The sequence below is a fragment of the Equus caballus genome, chromosome 22, assembly GCF_041296265.1.
Source record: "Equus caballus isolate H_3958 breed thoroughbred chromosome 22, TB-T2T, whole genome shotgun sequence".
NCBI classification, from domain to species: Eukaryota; Metazoa; Chordata; class Mammalia; order Perissodactyla; family Equidae; genus Equus; species Equus caballus.
This window is the reverse complement of record NC_091705.1, coordinates 38063113-38085956: the sequence shown is the minus strand read 5'-3', so window position 1 is coordinate 38085956 and position 22844 is coordinate 38063113. Positions and strand designations below refer to the sequence as shown.

Genomic DNA, 22844 nt, shown 5'->3' with positions numbered 1-22844 from the left:
CCTTTGCCCATTTATCTGTGAGTTTCCGAGCTCTCTCTGGTTGATTTTTTGGAGCTTCTGATATATTCTAGATATTTATTCCTTGTTGGTTTTAGCCTTTACAGTTATTTTCAAATCTGCCCTCTGCCTATGGCCTTGTTATTGAATGGAAGTCCCTAGTGGGTTTTTTTTGGGGGGGGGGGTCTTGTACCTGAACTTCTTCTCTACCCTAGGACAAAGGTGTTCTCCTGCCTTTTCTTTGGTGAGCTTTAGTTTTCCTGTTCATGTTTAGGTCTTCAATCCCTCAGGAGTTTATTGTATATGGTGTGAGGTAGGGATCCAATTGTGTCTTTGCCCTGAGTGATCATCCATCATATACTGAGTTCCATAAGCACCTGGTCCTCTTACGTGATTTCTGTTCTCTCCCCCTGGTTCTTTCTCCGTTTCCACTGCAGTTCCAAGCTGTTTTGGTTACTATGGCTTTGTAACGTGTCTTTATGGTGGGTGCCGCAAGTTCAGGTTTTTCAAGAGAAGTCAGAAAGCCAGACTTTGATGTGAGATATCTTTATCTGTTATTGTTGGCACATGATCCCATTTAATAAAACACTGGGCTGGCCAAACCAAACTTGTCCAGGGGCTGGTTCCGGCCCATGGCTGCCAGCTGGCAGAGCTGCCGAAACCTTCCTGCGTGGGCCTGACCGCGTGCCTGTGTGTCTGCGGGTTTGCAGTGCTGGAGAAGAGCGAGTTCAAAGATGAGTCCCAGTACTTCCGCTTCCACGCGGACGAGGAGATGGAGGGAACCAGCAGCAAGAACAAGCAGCTTCGCAATGACTTCAAGCTGGTGGAGAACATTCTGGCCAAGCGCCTGCTGGTAGGAGCAGAGCTGAGCTGCTGCGTCTTCCTCCCACGGCCGCCTGCAGGCCGGGCAGCCGGGTGACCTTCACCTGATGGCTGGAGAAGTTGGGCTGAACTCTGAGCACCCAAGAGTGCAGGGGGCTCTAGGTGGTGGCTGGTGACATTTTCAGGAGGTTGGGTCACTTGCACCAGCCAAGACTGGCCTCTTCAGAAGAGATTGGGGTTTGCTGGGCTCCCTTTCCTTTCCCTTCCACCTCTCCTCGTCCACCCGACATCCCAGCCTGGCCTTGTGCAGAGATGACGGCCTCCTGAAGGGGCCCATCCTGCACACCAGAGCCTTGGGTCTTCTGGGCTGGCACCCCGTCCATGTTCAGTTGCTGTAAATATCCTCACAGTTAAGGCAGAACATCCACCAGCCTGTCCAGATATTTACCAGCCTAGCTCCCCAAATCCTGTTTCTCTGCCCGTGGATGCACAGCCTCCATCTTAATGCCTGGCCCGCAGTTGGCCCTCGAGAGGGAGGCTCGGAAAGTTTAGGTCTCTTGCCACAGCCAGAGTGGGGCCGAAGTCTGAATAATGCGAGGGTGACTCCGTTAACTTCTCCTGTGGTACTTGGGGCTGCTGTTCCTCCCAGGTCCCATTTCTCCCCCTACAAAGCCGTCCTGTGCTCACCGCCACACTTAGGATAGAATCTAGTCTCTCGCCATGGTCTGCAAGACTCTTCTTGCCTGTCCAGCTTCCTCTCCTTTCTTCCCCCTTTCTCACTCCACCCCAGCCACTCTGATCTCCTTTCTTATCCTCCAATACCTTGGCGCCTGACTCAGGGCCTTTGCACGTGCCGTGCCCTCTGCCTAGACCACTTTCTCCACTCTATAATAAAGGTCTGGTCCTCACTTCATTCAGGTCTCACCTCCTCTGGCCACCCCCACCCTCCCACACCATGTCCTGTCCCCTCACGTGCTTTATTTTAATTCAAACTCTGTACACCCCCTGCATCCTGTTCTGTATTTGTCTGTCTCCCCACCTAGACAGTCAGCCGCCCTCATGCAGGAGCCGTCTGTCCTGTTCAGAGCTGTTTCCCACTCCCAGTAAAGTACCCGGATCATCTGATAGGCAACAGCTCAGCAAATATTTGTTGAACAAATGCGTTTCCCTGTGTCCCCATCACCACTGAACCCCAGACCTCCCAACCTGCCTGCCGTCCTGCCATGGGGAGGGGCTGCTCTCCTTCAACTCCCTTCCTGTCCCCAAGTTCTTGGTGGCTGGACCCCTTTGCATCTGTCTTGTTCGTTAAGGCAATAAGGTTGTGTTGAGCCCCTGCAGTGTGCCCGCAGATGGGGGGCCAGTGGCGCAGGACCGAGGAGACCGTCCTCAGGGTGGGAGGAGAAAGGGGAGACAGACAATGAAGATTCAGCAAATGAGAGAGAACACAGGTCGAAGCGTGAGCTGGGTGGTGCGTCTTCACTCGACAGACGCGTGTTGAACACCTACTGTATACGGGGTGCTGTTTGCATTTTACTCCCCCCCGCTGCCCCGCCCCTGCCGCCCTAGTCCGTGCAGACGAGGGGCCCCTGGTAGGGTGGTTCCAGCCGTCTCACTGCCTCCCCGTCCTGCCTGACTTCGCCCCAGATCCTGCCACAGGAGGAGGACTACGGCTTCGACGTCGAGGAGAAGAACAAGGCTGTGGTGGTGAAGTCGGTGCAGAGGGGCTCGCTGGCCGAGGTGAGGCCTCTCCCAGGGCCACCCTGCCGGGCTGCGGGCCGGGCGGAGAGTGGGCGTCTCTCTCCACGGTCCTCCAGGCTAGGCCGGCTCAGCAAATCCCAGAATGTCAGTGCTTCCTGCTTGCTTGCTGCCCACATGGGGAAACTGAGTCCAGGGCTGTCTTGTCTGCAGTCTCTGGGGGGCCGGGATAGAGCCCCTGTGCTCTGGGCTGTGCTCCCAGTGTGTGTGCCACCAGCTCCCTCTCCTGGCCCCATGGGGAGGTGCGGGAATAAAAGAAGATTTTCGGAATCAGCTGTGATAGTGGAAAAGCCAGTGCTCAGTGGCTCGACCGAGACAAGTGTGCCGCTGTCGTGGACACAGCGTCTCTCGAGGAGGAGGGGAGCGCATCGAGGGCGGGCCAGGGGTTCAGCCCCGGGTCGTCTCCGCTGCTCCTGGGGGCGTGGGGTGGGGAGAGGCGCCTGCCACGCCGTCCAGGCACCCGCTCACCTCTGTGTAGCGATGAGAAGTGCTTTTGGCTGCAGGGAGCCACATGCTGGCCTCACGGTGGCTGGAGCCACAGTCCCATTTGTCAATAAATGAGGTTAGAAGGAGGTGGTTGCGAGTCTTGGTTCGAAGTTGGCATCTCTTCCACTGTCCTGGGCAAGCCCTCATGGTCACAAGGTGGCTGCCCCTGCTCAGTGCCTCGTGTCCCCTCCCGCAGGGGCGGGCCACAGCAGTTTCTTCTGGAGGAAAACATCCTTCCTGTTGGTGCCTCCAGCAGGCCTGCCTTCATGGCTCAGTGGGTCTTACAGCCCCTTAACTGCTCACCACGGAAGGGCTCAGCCAGGGCTCACTCCGGTCGTGCCTGGTCCCTGGGGCCGGCTCTGTGCTGCCGGAGGGATCAGGGTTCCTCAGGGAGGAGGAGGGGAGGTGGTGACCCCCGTGCCTGTCTCCCGCCAAGATGGCCGGCCTGCAGGTGGGCAGGAAGATCTACTCCATCAACGAGGACCTGGTGTTCCTGCGGCCTTTCGCCGAGGTGGAGTCCCTTCTCAACCAGTCCTTCTGCTCCCGCCGTCCGCTGCGCCTCCTGGTGGCCACCAAGGCCAAAGAGTGAGTGTCCTGGCCAGGGGGTCCGGCGCCTTCCTCTCAGGCTGGGGGTGGTGACGGGGCCTGAGCCCCTGGTTCCCCGTGGACGCGGCTCCTTCTGCAGGCGCGTGGCGTGACGCTGCTCCCTCGTTCGCTCCTCCGGGCTTCATTCAGTGCCCGCTGTGTGCCGAGTGGTGGTCCAGCACTGGGGGATCCAGCTGCGTCTGGATGGCCACATTGCTCCCCTTCATGGAGCTCAGTCTTGTTGGAGGGTGGAGCCGGAGACAGACGATAGAGCAAATGAGGCAGAGAAGTCAGAGACCTACTGAACCAGGTGGTAGTCGGCGTGGACCAAAGCTGGGAGAGGAGAGGGGCCGTGTGGAGGCACGGGGGTCAGGAGGCCGCTGAGAACTGAGCTGAAGACTGGCGTCGGTAAAGGAGGGAATCAGGGGACTTCTGGAGGGAGAGGGTTCCAGGCAGAGGAGACAGCTAGTGCAAAGGCCCCGGGGTGGAACAGTGGCGGATGTGTTGGAGGAACAGTGAGGAAGCTGATTGGCTGGCGCAGAGTGAGTGAGAAGGAGGGGTGGGCGAGGGGTTAGCCGGACAGTGGAGGCCAGGCACTAGAGGACCTGGTGCCCCTGGGAGGGATGGTGGAGCCACTGGAAGGTTCTGAGCAGAGACAGGCGTAGTGTGACGTGGCTTCTGGGAGGATCTCTCTGGCTGCAGGTGGAGACCAGATCGTGAGGGGCAGAGGTGGGCGGGGGGCGTGGTGAGGAGGCTGATGGCCACCGTGGGGCTGGGGAGAAGAGCTGGATCCCAGATGGAGGTGGTATCCAGGGAGAAGCATTTTCTGTTTTAGAAATCGTGGGTTCGGTTTTCACATCATCTATTTAAGGCACATGCTCCCGGTTTTCTATTGACGGGAGCAACGGGAAGTGTTAAATATGGTGATTTCAGTGAAAAGGGAAGCCAGTTTAGGGAAAGTGACCCACAGTCTGGTTGGTGTGTGGAAGTGCAGAAATCACCAAGATGGAACGTGCCTGCGTGAAATTCCAGAAACCCCCGGGACTGGGGCAGGCTTCCAGGATGGCTGCATCTGGCAGGCGGGCACGGGGACCATCCTGAGGCCCAGTGTAGGGGGTGGAAGCAGACGGCTGCACTGGAGCCCCTGGCTTACCTGAGGACACCACTGCACGACCCGGGGCAGGTGCCACCCACGCTGCTCTGGGGTCCACCTGCGGGATGGCCAGGCCCTGGGCCCTCAAACCGTGCTCTGCAGGGGGCGTGTGGCCGTTTCTGGAGTCAGCACCAGGATGCGCTGGCTCCCTTCTCACCCTCCCTGATGTGGAATAAAACACGCGCTGGCCGGGGTGCTTGTCTGGCCCCAGGGGCCCCTCTCACCCAGCAAGGGATGGCGAGGGTGCAGTGGGTGGTCTGGAATTTCTGTGCGTGGATGGCAGCCCCCAGGGCAGGCCAGGGCTTCTGGCCTGGGCTCTGGTTTCTCTCTCTGTTTTGGGCTGCGTTTCCCGAGTCTGAGAGGTGGCGGCTTCCCAGGGTGCCCCCTGGGCTGGTGGGGGTGATATTGCTTTTCCTTATGGCGGCTTCTGTCTGGCGCAGGATCATCAAGGTCCCTGACCATCCAGAGGCTCTGTGCTTCCAGATCCGCGGAGCTGCCCCGCCCTACGTCTACGCTGTGGGGAGAGGTGAGCGGGGCTTCACAGACAGAGGCCGGCTTTGGGAGACCGGTCTGTGTGTATGGTGGGAGTTCGGAGGTGGCCAAACCGTCTCCACCAGCCTGTGCCTCCTCATGCACCACTGGCGCTTACTTTCTTTGCTGGTATTCAAGGCTGGCAAACGCAGATGGCTTTGGGGGTCAGGCAGTTACAAATAGGTGACTGAGAGGAAACAATAGGGAGTGGTGAGGACTATGGCAAGGTGAAAAAAATACGTGTTCACTCTAAAAGGGGCAGTTTTTTTCTAGCTCAAGCCCATTATTGCCAGGCAGGAATGTGGTCCCACTCTTGTGAGATTTGATTTTTTAAGAGAAGCCAGAAATGTGAATTTTGGTCACACTTCCGTGGTGAGAACCAGCCCGTAGGCCCCCAGTTTGAGACCTCTGCTTTCTGTGCTGCCTTCTCCCTGCAGGCTGTTTAAGGGGTTACTGTATCTTGGAGATGAACCAGGTAGGTCTCAGGTACTGGGCTCCCAAACCTTTTTGCATCTAAGGGCCCCACTTCCTTTTTTTTAAGTAAGCAGGAATCTTTTTTTTTAAATGCTTTTTTTGGTGAGGAAGATTGGCCCTGAGCTAACATCTATTGCCAATCTTCCTCTTTTTTATCCTCTCCAAAGCCCCACTACATAGTTGTGTATCCTAGTTGTGAGTCCTTTTGGTTCTTCTATGTGGGATGCCACCACAGCATGCCTTGATGAGCAGTGTGTAGGTCTGTGCCCAGGATCCACACCAGCAAACCCCGGGCCGCTGAAGCGGAGAGCACAAACTTAATCACTATGCTACTGGGTCGGCCTTAGGGCCCCCCTTTTAAAGTTTAAACATTAATTGTTCATTTATTGTGGTCATAGTTGTGCTTTTAATGTGTGTTGATTAAGAAAATGCATGTCAGACAGAAAGCTACTGAGAATTTGTTACCCTTTTGAAGTGGGTTTTTATTTTTTTTATCCTTAAAGCAGTGGTTCTCTGCTGGGTCAGTTTCACCCCCCAGAGGACATGTGACAATGTCTGGAGATGTCTCTGATTGTCACAGCTGGGCGTGGGGTGCTACTGGCATCTCACGGGTAGGGACCAGGGAGGCTGCTGAACATCCGCGGTGCACAGCACGGCCCCACAGCAGAGAGCGCCCAGTCCAAAGTGTCAGTGGTGCTGGGGTGAGAAACCCGCCTTAGAGCATCTGCAGAGGAGAGTAGGCGTTTAGAGGCGAACTGGGCAAAAACAGGAAAACAGCTATTTGTTGAGCGCTTACTGAGAGCTGGGTGTGGGCCAACTGCTTGACAGGCTTTAACTCACTGAATCCCTCAGGAACCCTGTGAGTAGAAGTTATCAGTGCCCTCGCTTTACAGATGAGGAAACCAAGGTGCTGAGAGGTTAAGGAACTTGCCAGAGGTCACACAGCTGATCAGTGGCAGAGCCAGGGTCTGAACCCAAGGCCCCGGGGTCCGGGCCTGTAGTTGTCTCCATCACACCACACAGGCCTCATAGCCTCCCACATGCAGATGAAGCTGGGCAGCTACCTGCCTTTCCAGACCCTTCCTTTGAACCACTCAAACCCTGGGGTCTGAGACCTACAGTTTGGAAGTCGTGGCCTGGCTGGAAGACATGCTCTTGGAGTCTGGTGGACCTGGGTTCGAGTCCCGGCCTCGGTTCGAGTCCCGGCCTCTCCTAGCCGCATGATCTCGAGTCGCTTTGCCTCCCCGAGGCTCCGTTTCCTTGTCTGCAGAACGGGGCTGCTCCTGGTGCCAGTGTCGCAGGTTGTTGCAGGTCTTTAAGGAGATGAGGTTCTGGAGAGAAACGTACCCGGGTTCAAGTCCAGCTGTCCTTGCCGTGTGACCTTGGGCTGGCTGCTCCTTCTCTGGGCCTGTTTCTTCTGCCAAAGGGCAAAGAATGCCAGTGGCTGTTCTGCCCCCTGCAGTGGGTTGGAGGGCAGCTCCAGGGCGGGAGCGATGGAGAGGGAGTGTTCAGGGGCGGTGTGGGGTCAGCATCCAACTGCTCGCTTGCCCTTGCTGCCGCTGCCCCCAGCCCTCTTCACCGGGTGTCCAGCCTCACGCGCTCCTGTCCCTCCCAGGCTCGGAGGCCGCAGCCGCGGGGCTGTGCGCGGGCCAGTGCATCCTGAAGGTCAATGGCAACAACGTGATGGGCGCCGGCGCCACCGAGGTCCTGGAGCACTTCCAGGCGTTCCGGAGCCACCGAGAGGACGCCCTGGTGAGCACCCGGCAGCCAGAGGGGTCAGGGAGCTGCTCTGCGGGGCAGGGCTGGGGGCTGCCCTCCTTCTCGGGGGAGGACCAAAGGCCCCACAGCATTTGGGGTGGTGCTTCCCTGGAGGGAGCTGGGCCTGGTCGCTGGGCCCCTCTGCCACCCACGCCCCCGGAGCTGGGCCGTGATGGCCTCGGTTTCCCCAGCTGTGAGATGGGTGTCTAAGACCCTTGTACCACACGGGCACTTGGGGCACAGTCACGCCGATGGCACAAGCTGATGTCACTCTTGGTGGGGGCTGGCTCAGTGGAGGGTGACCTTGCTCAGGCCATGTTTGTGGTGCCCCCACCGGGTGCCCGCATGTGTCTCCACCCAGGCCCAGCAGTGCAGAGGCTCCTGCTCGGTGGGTCTGACTTCCATGTTCCAAGACCCCCTCCCTTGGCCTCTGTGTGGAGCATAGATACAGGGTGGGGGCTGAGTGTGACAGGAGGCTCCTCCGGAAGGTTCTGGAGTGAAATCTTGGAGGCCTCTCCGGAGGTGGTGTCACAGACGGGCTCAGAGCCTGCGCTGTGGAGTCAGGGAGGCATGTGCACTGTGGCCTTGGCCCCCTCCCAGGGCTCCTGGCTCTTACTTGCCCCCCAACCCCCAGGGTCTGTACCAGTGGGTCTACCACACCCACGAGGACGCCCAGGAGGCCCGAGCCAGCCAGGAGGCCCCCGGCGAAGACCTGGATGGTGATGGGGCCCGGGAGGAGGACCAGCCCGACTCAGGTAACAGGACGGGCGGTGGCGGAGACCCCAGGTCCCCTTCTGTGTCTGCGCTCCCTCTGGGCGCGTCCAGTCCGTCCCGATACCATCAGCTCCGTGTTAGTTTCCGATGCTGCTGCACAAAGGCCCACAGACCCGCTGGCCCAGAACAGCACGCGTTTCTTCTCGTAGCTTCTGGAGGCCCCAAGGCTAAGCTGGGTCCCACTGGGCCGTGGTCAGGGGTCGTCAGGGCTGCTTCCTCCCTGGGCTCTGGGGAGAGTCCGTGTACACGCCTGTTTCAGCCTCTGGAAGCCGCGTGTGTCCCCTGGCCTCTGGCCCCCTTCCCCGTCTTAGGAGCCAGCCCTGTTGGCCTGAGTCCTCCTCGCGCCGCCGTCCCTCTCGTCCTGCCCCTTCCGCTCCATCTGCCCCTCTGAGGACCCTGGTGATTGCACTGGGTTCACTGGACAATCCCGGATCATCCTGATTGTGCAGTCAGCTGATCGGCAACCGTGATTCCCCCTGGCCATGTGGCATGCATCCTTAGAGAGTTGGGGAGGGGGATGCCAGCGTCTTTCCGAGCCGTCCTTCTGCTGCCGCGGGCTCCCACAGCCTCCACCCCGACTCCGGGCTTGTCTTTCCACCTGCCGCCCCGACGTCTGTGAGGCGTCGCAGCCTGAGCGTGGCCAAAATCGAACTCTTGACCTTCCCCTGAAACCTGTTCCTCCCGTGTCCTGTCCCCGTCCTTGCAGATTCTCAGGCCTGAACCCCAGAGTCCCCCTGGACCGTCCTCTTTCTCCTGTGTCCCCCCGACCTCGATTCCGACGGCACATCTCATTGCCTCTGCCTTCCTCGGGCATCTGAAATCTGACCGCTTCCCCCTCCTCCATCGCTGCCTGGTCCAAGCCACCGTCATTTCTCACCAGGACCGTTGCAGTGGCTGCTCACTGTTCTCCCTGTCCTGCCTTACCTCTCCTCCTGTGGGCTGTCCTCAAAAAAATTGAACAGAACCTTCCAGTGGCTCCCACCCTACTCAGGGCAACAGCTGAGCCCTCTTCATGGTCTCCAGGCCCAGCCTGGCTCTCCGGCCTCACCTCTCCTCACCTTCCCGCTCGCCTCTCTGCTCCAGCCACTCCAGCCTCTTGTTCTTAAATAGCAAATGGCTCCTGCCCCAGGGCCTTTGCACCTGCAGTTCCCTCGTGGAATGCTTTCCTCCAGAGTGGGTCTTGGCTGGTGCTCCTCTGACTCGGCTCTCACGAATGCCCTAGATAGAGGAGCCCCTTGTGTCCTTCGCTGTCGCCTCATCCTGCTTTGTTTTTCTTCACCGCATGTATTTGTTGACATGTGTCACACAGCTGTCGGTTTGTTCTTGTCCTCACCTGGGCACAGGCTCCCCCGGGGCAGGGGTTTTGTTGTTCGTTTTATTCCTTGCTGTGTCCTCAGAGCCCAGAACTCTGCCTGGCACGTTGTAGGCGCTCAGTGAACATTTGTAGTTTGGATGCTGGTCCTTCCTCCCCAGTCGCTTCTCTGGACGCTGCCCTCTGCTTCTGCTGGGCCGGGCGTGGGCTGGGGGCCGTGGGAGCACGAGGGCTCTGGAGGCCTCCGTCTGACAGCCCGGGCTCCTTGCTGGGAACTTTGGGGTCAGCAAAGTACCACGGTTTACGGGGTTGGCCGGGGAGTTGTCCCCCGACCCAGGAACACACAGAGCCCTGCAGAGGGACCCCAGGGGGACGGGCCGGCAGGGAGGGAGGAGAGGCCAGGGCGGCCCTGGGCCCAGTTCTTGCCCCTCTGAGAGGAGGGGCTGAGGGCCTCCTTCCACAGCACGTGGGACCCCTGAGGGTGACAGTCCACCGCACTGGGAGCAGCTGCCGTTTCTGCTCTTCAACAAGTGGAAGCACCTGCTGTGTGCCGGGCCTGTTCTGGGAGCTGGGGATGCATGTAAACAAGGGGGACAGGGCTCCTGCCCTCATGGCGCTGACGTGATGGGAGACAACTGTGAACAAAAGAACAAAAGAGGGGACAGGTGGTAACAGGACGAGGGTCAGGAGAGAGACTGGTGTGTGTGTTGAGAGGTACCCTTTGGAGCCAGTGGGAAGGAAAACAGTTCAGTCCAGTAAAGCGCCTGCTTCATTTCCTAGATCTGTCACCATCGGCGTGGCCTCTGGGCCCATGTTAATCAGAACTGAATCTGGCCTACTTAAGAACATTGGCTCAGCAAACTAAAAAGTCTGAGTAGGGTCAATCAAGCTTCAGGTCTGGCTCGATCCAGTGCATTGTATAGTCTCACGAGGAGTCCCTTTCTTCTCTTCAGTTCTCAGCTCTGCTTCCTCTGTGTTGGTTTCTCTCTTACATGCTATTTTCTCCACGTGGTGGCTCTGCAGTTGAAAAAGAGAATGTTGTAGATCCAACAAAAATCCCAAACTTGAGTCTCATTGGCCCAGCTTGGGTCACATACTTGTTTTGAACCAATCGCTGTCAATAGGGGAAATCGAATATGCTGATGGGCCAGGCCTGTGCTGGTGGGAAGGGTGCAGTGGGGTCCCTCTTTGGAGCCACATAGACTGGGAATGGGGCACAAGGGTTGAATCCTTGGAGGAAAATCTTCTCAGACAAGGGGTGAACAACTTGTTCCAGACAGTGTTCCGTCTGTCCGACACGAGCCTCTGCGGTGCTGGGTCGAGGGGCTCGCTGGCTCTGGGGTGGGTCCCCCTTCTCAGGGTTGCCTGTCCCTTTGGCTTCCAGCCTTCCCCCTGCTGTCCCTGAGTCCCCAGCTGAGCCTGCATGAGGACGGGCCTGTGGTCAGCCTGACGGTGGACAATGTGCCCCTGGAGCACGGCGTGGTCTACGAGTACGTGAGCACAGCAGGTGTCAAGTGCCACGTGCTGGAGAAGATCGTGGAGCCCCGCGGCTGCTTCGGCCTCACCGCCAAGGTCTCACGGGTGCTGCCTTGCCCTGGGCGGGGAGCAGCCTGGACCCCTGAGCTCTCGTCCCTGCCCCTCCACTTAGTAGCAGTGGGAAGTAGGAGAGTGACTTGTTAGTTTACCCTCAGTTTACTCACCTGCAAAATGGGCCAGCAGGAGACCTGCCCTCACGGGTATCACGGGGTCCATGGGAGCCACTGCTGATCGGCCCCTTCCGACCCTCCCTGGCCCCTGGGGAGCACTCAGCAGCTGTTTATGTTTCTGCAGATCCTTGAGGCTTTTGCCACCGATGACAGCGTCTTTGTGCAGAACTGTGGGCGGCTCATGGCCCTGAACAATAACATCAGGACCATGTCCCACTACGAGTTCCTCAACATTTGTGACACCAAGCTGGAGAGCATTGGCCAGAGGATTGCCCGCTACCGGGAGGTACCTGCACCCTGCAGGGTCTCAGCTTTGGGTGTTTTGGTTGCAAATGTCAGAACTCAACCCAACTTACCTTCAACAAACAGGAGAATTCATTGGTTTACGTTACTGAAATGTCCAGAGGTGGAATTCAGGCATGGCTATATCCAGGCCTTCAAACAGCTATCACACTGTCACAGGAGTGTGGCCTCTCCTTCTCCTGACTTTGTTTTCCTGTGCTGGCTTTGCTCTCAGGCAGGCTCTTCTCATATGGTGACAGAATGGTCCCTCGTAGCTTCAGCCCTAGCAATCCTAGTAGAAAAGGAACATGGTGAGGGCTCTTATTGGCTTGGCCTGGGTCCCTTCCCTAGGCCTGTACCAGTCACAGCGGGGATGGGGAGGCACCCTTCCCTGCACCTCATGGACCGTGGGTCAGCAGGAGGTGGTTCCTCCAGGATGGCTCAGGTGCAGCCAAACGGAGAAGTGGATATGGGTGGGTTCTCAGAGGCCTCAGGCTTCTCCAGGCCTCCCCCTAAGTCTGGATCCAGTGGGAGGCGGTGCGGGGGGATCCACTCTCCACTGGGAGCTGTTGGCATTTGGTTCAGTCTTGGAATGTCTGGCCTAGGTCGGGATAAAGAGGATGCTGGGGGTGGGCCGGAGTTCCCAGGCCCCTGAATCGTGTCCCCTCCTTTCTCAGTTTGCAGTCCAGCTGAAGAGCAGGGTCAGCCCCCCCTTCAAACAAGCAGCCCTGGAGCCCCATTTGCTGTGCGGCCTGGACTTCTGCCCCACCAACTGCCACGTCAACCTCATGGAAGTGTCCTACCCCAAGACCACTCCCTCGGTTGGCAGGTCCTTTAGTATCCGCTTTGGTCGCAAACCCTCCCTCATTGGCCTTGACCCAGAGCAAGGTAACTGCGTGCGTCTGGTAGAAATTGTGTTTGGATCTCACACTGTAGAAACTTAACAGAAACGTGTGGAGGCTGGCAGTCCAGAGCTGGAATGGTGGCTCCACCATCATCAGGCATCCGGGCTCCTTCTCTCTTTCTGTGCCACCATCTCTAGATGTGGCTTCCATCCTGAAGGATGCCTCAGGGTATAGAATGGCTGCTGGAGTACCAGCCATCATGTCTGCATTCTAGGCAAGGAAAAAAATCACAGTAGTTAAAAGCATATTAGCACAAAAGTGAAACTTTCCTGTTGAAGGAATCTAGTGGATGAAGAGAATATTTATAAGGGGGGATTTTCTCATTCATTGGAATTCTTGAAATGAATTTGTATACCTCTGTCCAAGGGTGTCAAGGGGCCGTTTCCAAGTGAGCTCTCCCTGCCTCCGCTATAGGCCACCTGAACCCCATGTCGTACACCCAGCACTGCATCACCACCATGGCCGCCCCAGCCTGGAAGTGCCTGCCTGCTGTGGAAGGAGACCTGCAACGCCATGGTCCCAGTGACAGTGGCTTTGGGCCGGCCAGTGGGGCTCCTGGCCAGGAGGACCGGGGCCTGAGCTTCCTGCTCAAGCAAGAGGACCGTGAGATCCAGGATGCCTACTTGCAGCTCTTTACCAGACTGGACGTGGCGCTGAAGGAGATGAAGCAGTACGTCACCCAGATCAACAGGTGAGCCCGGCCGGGAGCGGGTGGCAGTCGGGGTGTCAGCCTCGGCCGTCTCGGCGTTTCGGGTAGGATCATTCTCTGCGGTGGAGTGTCCTGTGCCCTGTGGGATGTTCAACAGCATCCCTGGCCTCCACCCACTGGGTGCCAGGAGCACCCCTCCTCCAGCTGTGACCGTAGAAACGTCTGCAGACGCTGCCAGATGCCCCCTGGCGGGGGGGGGGGGGGGGCGCAGTCACCCCGGCTGGAGAATCACTGCTCTCATGACGTGAGCGGTGGAGGCAGCGTCATCAGTGAGGCTAAAACGGTTTGGTGCAAGGTTTTGGAGGAACTTTAATATTTTAACACAGCAGAGAGAGAGACAGCTGGACACGGTCTCCCTGTCGGGGTGACAAGCAGGACACGCACGGCGCCACCGCAGAGCGTTCCTGCCAACAGCACTGGCCCTGTTCTCCCGTCAGAGCCCTGGGTCTCGCTCCTTGGCCAGAGGATGGGGGAGAGAGGATGGCAACATGGCACTTCGGGGCGCCCTTGGCCACATCCCGAGGGTGGCATTTCTAGATGACAAATGACCCAGTCTCTTTAACACATGGATGGTCAGGGGGGCGGGGAAGTGGGTCCAGGGAGGAGGAGCCGTTGGAGAAGAGGCTCGAGGGAGAGAGCAGCTGATGGCGGCGCTGGACCTGGGTGGGGGCCTGACGCAGGGTCTGTGAGCAGGAGTTTTCGAGACCACAGGGGCAGTGGTGCGTGGCCTGGGTCCTCTGTGGCGCTGAGGTGGCGTGGGTGTGGGAGGTGTGCTGAGCACGGTCTGCTGAGGGTGAGCCGCGTTTCTCGGCCTCGGCGCTGCTGAGCTCTGTCGGGGGCCGTGCTGTGCGCTGTGGGATGTTTAGGGGCGTCCCTGGGCTCTACTGCCTGGTGCCAGGCATTCCCTCCACCCCCACCCACCTCGGTTGTGACAACTAAAGACGTCACTGGACATTGCTAAGTGTGTGCCCCTCTGGAAATGTGCTGCGTTGCTAGATGTCTCCTGGGGGCAGAGCTGCCCCAGCTGAGAAGCGTTGCTTTAGAAGGACGTCCTTACGTGCTGGAGGCACATGTGGAGGGTCTTAAAGGGGACGTCGTGTGATGCCTCAGATTTCCCTTAAATGCTCCGGAGAAAGACAAAGCGCCGAGGAAGACTGAGGAAGCACAGGGGGAGCCTGCGTGGCCGCGGTTGGAGCCGGCTTCTGGGTACCTGGGGTTCGTCATACTGTTCCTGCCATGCTTGTGTGTGATGGAGATCGTCCGTGATAAAAGGAAAAATAATGTAGGATCTGGAGCCAGGAGGCCTGGGTTTGAACCCTGGCTCTGCCACTCATTAGCTGTGTGACCTTGGGCAAGTCTTAACCTCTCTGAGCCTCGGTTTCCTCATCTATAAAATGGGCTAATCGTAACACTGACCTCATTGAGAGGTGGAAGGCTCTGCCAGCCAGGGTTTCTCTGTCGCTCACAGGGCCCCAGACGGTCTTCTCAGTGCTTTACGTTTCAACTTCCTTGACCTCTATAGCAGCCTAGGATGCACGTACTGAGTTTACTCCATTTTGCAGGTGGAGAAGCTGAGTCTCAGGTCCCTGAGCTACGAAACAGCCGCCTCAGGGTTTGAATCTGGGGCCCGCCTATCTCAGAAACCTGTGCTCTTAACTGATGAGCTGGGGCCTGTGGGCCAGTGCAGCCTGCCACCTGGTTTTTGTTTTGTTGAAGTGTCGTTGGCACACGGCTGTGCCCGTTTGTCACGGATGTCTACTGTGCATTCACCCGGCAGCGGCGGGGTCCAGTAGTTGTGCTGAGGCCGTGCGGCCCCAGCGCTGAGATCTGCTTTCCGGGCCTCTCCCGATGGTCCCCATCCCTCCTGTGCTCTGGGGCCTCGCACCGCGGGGCTGTGAATGATGCCCCTCCGTGCCTCACACCCCGTAGGGGGACACGGATGCGCAGCCCCAGGGTCGCCGGTGGGATTGTCAGGGAAGGGACACGGCATTTGCTGGCTCCCTCTGCTTGGGGTCAAAGGTGTGGCCCGAGGTCTGGGCCTTGCCTGGGGCCTCCAGGAGGGCGAGTGAAGCCACAGGCCTGGGCCTTACGGTCCCAAGTCTTTGCTTCCCACAGGCTCCTGTCCACCATCACGGAGCCCACGTCGGGCGGGTCTTGCGATCTGCCCTCAGCCGAGGAGGCCTCTTCGCCCCCGCTGGTCAGTGAAGAGAGCGAGATGGACAGGACCGAGCACGGCGGCAGCAAGAAGGTGTGCTTCAAGGTGTCGGAGGAGGACCAGGAGGACTCGGGGCACGACACCATGAGCTACCGCGACTCCTACAGGTGCGGGCGGCCCTGCGGGCAGCCAGGGTGGGGAGTGGGGTCTGACGGGGATGGCCAGTGTGACAGTTGAGGCCACTGACCCCCGGGAAAGCCAGGGTCAGCAGGCCAGTTCCCAGGGAGCAGTGGGATGGGGCACTGTTGCTGGGCCGTGTGGTCCTGGGGGCTCCGAGCCCCCGGAGCATGTCCCAGAGGCCCCCTTCGGCCCCCGGCCCCGGGGCTCACGAGTCAGGGCCTGTCCCCTGTGGACGCCATCCGTCCGTTCTGCTTCGTCTCCCCTCCGTGCAAGTCGACCGCACGTGGTCGCAGAAACAGTCAAGATCTGCGTGAGGTGTGTTTTAAAACTCGACGTTAAGAAACTAACTTTTCTGCAACAAACAGTATTTTTACTGATCCAAGGAGGAAGATAATTTTTCTCCTCCTGACTCTGAGAGGGTCTGCATTGTTTTTCTACTGATTAAGTTAATTACGACAAGATTGGTGAAGCCGTAATTAGTGGGTTAAACAGACTGAAGACTCAATTTCCCGTAACAGCCGGACGGTGGGCCAGCGGATTCCTTGCATAGATCGGCGCCCTGGTCCCGGGGGAAGGATGGGGACAGCGTTGGACCCCAGGGGTAAAGTGGGATCTTCGAGGGCACTTCATCTGTTTGTTGGCAAAATGCAGAACTCATGGAATTCAGCAGGGAGGCCTGCGCCTGTCCTCCCGGTGTTCCTGTCCTTGGCTCCAAGGATCGTTTGGGTTGCATTTCTGATGCCCTGGCCGCTGGGCGCTGTGTGTTCCTGGCACCTTGTGTCCACACTCCAGGCTTTCTCCATCTCCCTGGGTTGCCATTCTTACACTTGGGGCCCTCCGTCTTTTCCTTTAATTGTCCTAAGGCGAAGGGGAGAATTTCAGGATTGTGGTTTTGCTCCTCTGCCCCCTGAGCTCCTGGGGCACGCTGCACAAACACAGTCCTGTCCCCTGCGGGTTCCAGCCAGGCCGGGGGGATAGAACACGGCCGTGTGGGTGAGGGTGGCATGTGCAGCCGTGTCCAGGGACAAGGCTGTCCCACGAGAGGAGTGACTCAAGTTACACTGGAGTGAAAAAGGCTCGCTGTCCTCTTCTTGCTGTGTTTCTGTGCTGGAGCCCAGGAGTGTTCCCCACCATCAGATGGGACCCCCAACCCGGACAGCCGTCCCCATCTCTGGCACTGGGGGTCAGCCTGCAGCAGCCTCTCTGCGCTGGCTATCCACTGGGGGGCCAGGGGTTTGTCCACACTTCAGAAACTGGGTTCTAGATGCCAGGACTGGAGGATGTGAGCTGGAGGGTGACTTCCCTTCCCCTGTGCCCCTTTGCAGCGAGTGTAACAGTAACCGGGACTCCGTGCTGTCCTACACCAGCGTGAGAAGCAACAGCTCCTACCTGGGCAGCGACGAGATGGGGTCTGGTGAGTGTCGCGGCTGCTGCTCATGGAGAGCGTGGCCCCCAGTGAGGCTGTTTTGTTCACTTTTATTTCATCATAATTTACTCATCGTGCAGCATATATCGTGCGTTACTTTGGGTGGTGTATAGTGTATTTCCTCTCACATGCACTCAGCAAATATTCACTGTCGTGTGCGGGGACCACAGCAGCGAATGAAGAGACAGAGGTCCCGGCCCTCGTGAAGCTGACATTCTCCATGAATGTCACAGACATGGGGCAGATGAAAACATGCAGGATGCAGTGACAGATGCTGATGTGTGTTTTGATGCCACTAAAGTAGGGTGACCTCATGGTTCCCACAGAGATGACAAGCTCAAACCAAAAATTCACACGACACAGAAAAGTTCAAAAGAAATACATGAAAAATCAGTCAGAATCTCATTGTCTCCCCCAGAAATGACCACGATCATATTCAGGGGTCATTGGTGAGCACACTGTTTCTACGCAGATGGACGTGGGGCTGGATGGACAGACATAAATCCTGCTTTATGGATTAGGTTATACTGTACTTGCAACTTTTGCTGAAAGACTGAAGTTAGTTTTAATTTTAGTTGCAAGGTTCCAGCCTTTAAATCTTTGATTCTGTGAGTAGGTCATCCATCCCCGTGGTTCATAATTCAAAAGTCACGCGGGGCGGTGGCGGCGGGGGGGCCGGTGACAAGCCCTCCTGCCCTCGGTCCCCAGGCGCCCACAGTCGCTGCTGCCGTGTGCATCTTTCAGACGATGTCTGTGCATAAAAATTTAATTTTAATTGTACTTCAGTTTAAGAGAAGCTTGAGTAAAATCAAAGATATTGCTGGACTTTCAACACTTCCTCACACAGGATATTTAGCCGCAGAAACCGTCCCGGGGAGGTGTTAGGAAGGACGTACATGTGGCAGCTGATTCAAGGAAGCGGCGGGGCCGAGTCAGGAGACTGGGGCTCTGGGTCCCTCTCTGGCTCTTGGTCTCCTCATTCGCAGAGTGGAGATAATGGCAATGACCTACAACTGTGTGAGGTTTTGGTTCCTGTTGCCCGTTTTGCAGATGATGAACTGGGGCTCAGAGAGGTTAAGTGATTTGCCCAGTGTCCCACAGCCAGGACCCGGGTCTGTCAGACTCCCAATCCCTGTGGGTTTCGGAGCGCTGCAGCTGCGTTCTTGGGAAAGAGGTTGGGCGGGTGTGAGACAGGGTGGGAGGGGTTGATGGCTGCGGCTTCCTCCTCCTGCCAGGGGACGAGCTGCCCTGCGACATGCGGATCCCGTCAGACAAGCAGGACAAGCTCCACGGCTGCCTGGAGCATCTCTTTAACCAGGTAGGACCTTTGTCCCACTGCTGGCCTGACTGTGGGTTCCTCCCGTCACCCCTGGTGAGAGCCTATAAGCCAGGAGCCCGGGCAGGGGCTGCACGTCGTGGGTCCTTGGAACCTGGAGGGTCACACTAACCGAGAGCTTCCTGCTGCCCAGGTGGACTCCATCCACATGCTCCTCAAGGGGCCTGTCATGAGCAGGGCTTTCGAAGAGACCAAGCATTTCCCCATGGACCACAGCTTGCAAGGTGAGCAGAGAAGAGCCCCAGGCGGGGCTGGGAATGGCATCTGGCACCCAGCAAGGAGACAGCCTGCAAGGGGGGACGTGGGCCAGACACCGGGGCACGCTGTGGCCTGTGCCCCTCGCCGGCCCAGTGGCTGTGAGCTCATCCAGGGTCAGCCAGCTCAGTCCATGCCCAGCTGAGAAGGATGTCGTCGTTTCTCGTTTATCAAGGAGTTGTAAACACAAAACAAAGAAAGAAAGAATAAGTGACAGAGGCCACGTGCCCTGCAGAGCGCTCCACTTCTGGCTCTTTTCAGAAGTTCGTGGACCCCTGGGCTGGTCCCTGAGCCTCTCTGGGCTCCGTCTGCCCATTTGTGACTCGAGCGGAGGGATGGGGCACAGTTGTCAAACCTCAGACACCCACATCCCCCCGTCCTCATTTTAGCCATATTCACAGAATCTGCCTACATCTCTACATTTTTTTAACCATATTCTTTTGTTGCCTGTATTATTGACATAACTTTCTTGAAAAAGTGTCTCCCTTTAAAAAATTGTTTTGAAAGGAACTTGTTAAATTCCCTATATATGGAAAATGAATATAACATGCCATGAAATAACAATGACTATAATGATAAATCTAAAGGAAACAACAAAAAATGTCATTGTACTGGAGTCAGGTCCTGAGTTCTCTGTTCTTTGTTCATCAGAGGGATCAGTGAGTTAAAGAAGTCTTAGGGACTTGCCAGCACCAAATTGAGACTTTCTTCTTGAAGTGATTGAGAGAAAAAGAATTGGTATTTGTGTCCTTCCACCCACCCTTCTCCCCACCCATTTACCCACCTACCTATCCACCCATCTACTCACCTGCCCACCCACCCGTCCTTCTACCCACCCACCTACCCGCCCATCCATCCATCCAGTGAGTAATTCCCAAGACCCAGCTTGTGCCAGGCCTTGTGCTGGGCACTGGGGACCCTGAAATGTGTGCCGTACTGCCCCTAACCTCCCGAAGCTCCCAGTTGGGTGCAGGAGAGAGGAAAAGAAAGAGGCAGTTGCTCCTCAGTAAGTGTAGGAAGCAGCAAGGAGTCAGGGCGCCCTGGCTCAGCTGCCCCTCCTGCTGTCTCAGGGTCCTCTCTCCCAGGGATGGACCTTAAAAAGCAGAAACGTCAAACCCGGAGGAACCAAGACCACACATAGGTCAGAAACCTGGGAACTCGTAGCAGGGAAGAGGCCAAAAGAACAAGGGCCTGGGTCTGCCTGGCCTTTGCATGGCCCCACTGGGGCCTGGTTCGAGTCCCAGCTCAGTCACTACCCAGCTGTGTGGTTTAGTCAAGCCAGTTTCCCACTCTGTGCCTGGGCTTCGTCCTCTGTATAGGGGAAAGGTTAGACTAGGTTGTAAGTCACGTGCCAGCTGGGCTGGTTGTGGCTCTGAGCAGGTGGTACCTGAGAATCCTTGTGTGACTGTGTCCAAGTTTAGAAGAAAAGAATGCAGTGATTGACTTGTGATGTCTGCACTGGGTTGGTTGCAGCTGTGAGGAGTCACAGCCTCAGACTAACAAGAAGGGTGCTGAGATTGATTGGTGATGTCTGCCATGGGTGTGATAGTAGGAATCAGTAGCACACTTACCATATATCTGCCCTCTGTGGATGAGGTAGTCCCCAAGACTCCTGCCAGCATCCTTGATCTAGGATTCTGAGCTTTGGAATCTGGTGATGGGACATACGCCTTTATGCCACCATTCTCCAGAGCCTTTATGCCACCTCCGTCCCTTTCCTGCCCTCATGTCCCTTTCCTGCCCCAGAGTTCAAACAGAAAGAAGAGTGTACAGTCCGTGGCCGGAACTTGATCCAGATCAGCATCCAGGAGGACCCCTGGAACCTCCCCAGCTCCATCAAGACCCTGGTGGACGACATCCAGAGATACGTGGAAGGTTGGTCGGGCAGGGCAGGACGTGATGAGGGGTTGGTGTGGCCTTCGGCTGTTAACACGGGAGGATCAAGAGTGGGTCCGTCTCCACGCTCCGTCTCTCCATGCCCAGGGAGGACGTGAAGAGTGAGTGCCCTCTCTCAGCTGAGTGTCCCGCCCTGGCGGGGCCCCGGCACTGTCCTCACTTGGTCAGAGAACTGCTGACCAGGGGCCTGGGCCTTCCCTGTAGTCAGAAGCTGGGAAGGCTGAACCTGTTCCTTTGCAGCCTCTGAATCGTGGATTTGCTTCATTTCCTTTATTTATTGTCACGGTCATGAGCTGGGGGTCCTCTAGTCAGGCTTGGGCCCACAAGTAGGTCCCGATGCTAGAGCGTTAAAAAAACGTGAATCCACTGCCAGCGTTTGTAATCTGAGATCTCAGATTCCTGGCTGCTCTTGAGCAATCAGAAGATCTGGCAGTAACAGGCCTGGCGGAGACGAGGTGGAGGGTGCCTTCCAGCTCGCCACCGTCCCCAGCACCCTTGCGGCCTCGAGGTGGCTTCACACCTCTTCATTGCCTGCCCGGCCCTTGGCGGCATCTGAGTCTGGCACTCCTGATTTGAAGGATCCAGGCCAGGGAGACAGTTGACCAGGACAGCAGGAGGTGCCGGGCTCAGGGCCGTTTTCTCAGGAACGGCAGCCTCTGAGTTGGCTGTCCGTGCTGGCCCTGAGCTGTCCTGTTTCCCAAAACTGTGATTGGTTAAGAGCACGGACTCTGTGGCCAGGTCGCCCATGCTCACACCCCAACTCTCCCGTGTATTGGCCGTGTGGTCTTGGCAAGTTGCTCGACTACTCTGTGCCTCAGTTTCTTCCTGTGTAAGATGGGCTCCTCCTGTGTGTTGTGAGTCTGTACAAATCCAGCACTGAGCACAGCGCCTGGCACCCCGTCAGTCCTCGTGGGTGTACGCCGCTGCGGCCACTGTTGTTACTGCCACACCCAGCCCGCATCTCGGTGCCTCTGCAGGACAGAAAGTGTGTCAGGAGGCCAAATCTAAAGGCCTTCCTGGGTTTTCTTTTAAGCCTCTCCTGGGCCCAAAAGCCTCTTTTGAAGGAGAGACGGGGACACGAGGCCGGTGTCTGGAAGGTCTGAGCTTTGTCTGCGTGTGCGCAGGGCTGTGGCTGCGTAAGATGTGCCTGGGTACCCGAGCACACGTGTGAGTGTGTGTGGGTCTCAGTGTACACCTGTGTGTATGCACATGTGTAAGTGTGTGCCCACACGTGTGCATGAGGCATGGGCTGGGGGCTTGGCCCAGGCGTTGAGGGGCCGATGGATGGGTCTGTGTACACGGATGCAGCTGATAGCTGGAGTTCTGTCCCCTGGATGTCCGGCGGTTTCTGGAGTCCACCCGCCATTCACGCACAGCTCCTTCAGCACAGCCGTCCGTGCCCAGAGCTTCAGCGCCAGGTGCTGCGGGGAGGGGCCTGGCTCTGCTCGCACCTCTGCCGGCTCCCCCCACCCATCCCCTTTCTCTGCCCCTCTCCTTCCAGATGGGAAGAACCAGCTGCTCCTGGCCTTGCTGAAGTGCACAGGTGAGCACTTTGAAGCGGCAGCTGGCTGGGATTTGCACACACGCAGGTGTATTCGGGAGCAGCCCTCCTGGCTGGGGGTGCTCATAACTGTAGCCCGGGCACGACCTCTTCTGCTGGTTGACATTCCCGTGGTCATGAGGGCCTGCACGGGGCGAGGGTATCATTTGGCCTCCAGCAGCTCCAAGAACTGCCTAGACCTCATTTCATCCTCTTGTCCAGGGGACAAGGCTCAGGGCCCTGGAGCCAGAAGCCCTGTCTCGCTCCCTCCCAGCCTGGGCAGATCTTGTCGAGGACGCGGGATAGAGGACCGAGGATGAGAGAGGCTCTTTGCCGGTCCCGCCCTCAGCGCAGCCTGGGGACGTCCTACTCGGCAGATGACAGGGAGGGGAGGGCTGAGCAGGCCTGGGGGAGCTTGGAGGCGTTCTCCGCCCCTCCCTTCTTCCCAGAAATTCTCAGCTAAAATAGGATCTAGGTCAGAATTGGTCCCCAAAAACCGATTGGCCAGAGCCAGTCATCGAAAATAATCCCTTCCAGAACACTGGGACCGTGAGTGACCAATCGCCCGAAATTGCTCAGTTCTGCAAACCACACTGTGAGCAAGGAGTGGGGGGTGGGGAGGGCAGGAAGAAGCGGACTTGTCAGAAATAGAGAGAATGGTACATTGCGTTCCGTAAAGCATGGAGCTTGGCAGAAATGCTTGGCGTCATTGTCACTCTGAGTCAAGGCTGACAATCCCCCTGACAAATGGAGAGACAGCTGAGGCCGAGGGTTTTGGGAATCGCCTCAGGAAAACCACAAGTGGGT

The 22844-nt window shown here is 57.5% G+C and overlaps 1 protein-coding gene across 3 annotated transcripts in view; it reads left to right on the top strand.

Moving 5' to 3' along the window:
- The window catches only part of PREX1 (phosphatidylinositol-3,4,5-trisphosphate dependent Rac exchange factor 1), a 182200-nt gene that overhangs the window by 147321 nt on the left and 12035 nt on the right, over positions 1 to 22844 (top strand). For all 3 annotated transcript variants that reach the window (XM_023626697.2, XM_023626698.2, XM_070246866.1), the window contains exons 16-31: positions 708 to 850; positions 2464 to 2556; positions 3497 to 3645; positions 5239 to 5324; positions 7419 to 7555; positions 8196 to 8316; positions 11032 to 11219; positions 11478 to 11639; positions 12313 to 12523; positions 12955 to 13231; positions 15365 to 15571; positions 16910 to 16998; positions 18246 to 18328; positions 18480 to 18570; positions 20348 to 20476; positions 21999 to 22040. In XM_023626697.2, the coding sequence (XP_023482465.1) occupies positions 708 to 850; positions 2464 to 2556; positions 3497 to 3645; positions 5239 to 5324; positions 7419 to 7555; positions 8196 to 8316; positions 11032 to 11219; positions 11478 to 11639; positions 12313 to 12523; positions 12955 to 13231; positions 15365 to 15571; positions 16910 to 16998; positions 18246 to 18328; positions 18480 to 18570; positions 20348 to 20476; positions 21999 to 22040 (2208 nt within the window). The remainder of the gene's footprint in view (positions 1 to 707; positions 851 to 2463; positions 2557 to 3496; positions 3646 to 5238; positions 5325 to 7418; positions 7556 to 8195; positions 8317 to 11031; positions 11220 to 11477; positions 11640 to 12312; positions 12524 to 12954; positions 13232 to 15364; positions 15572 to 16909; positions 16999 to 18245; positions 18329 to 18479; positions 18571 to 20347; positions 20477 to 21998; positions 22041 to 22844) is intronic.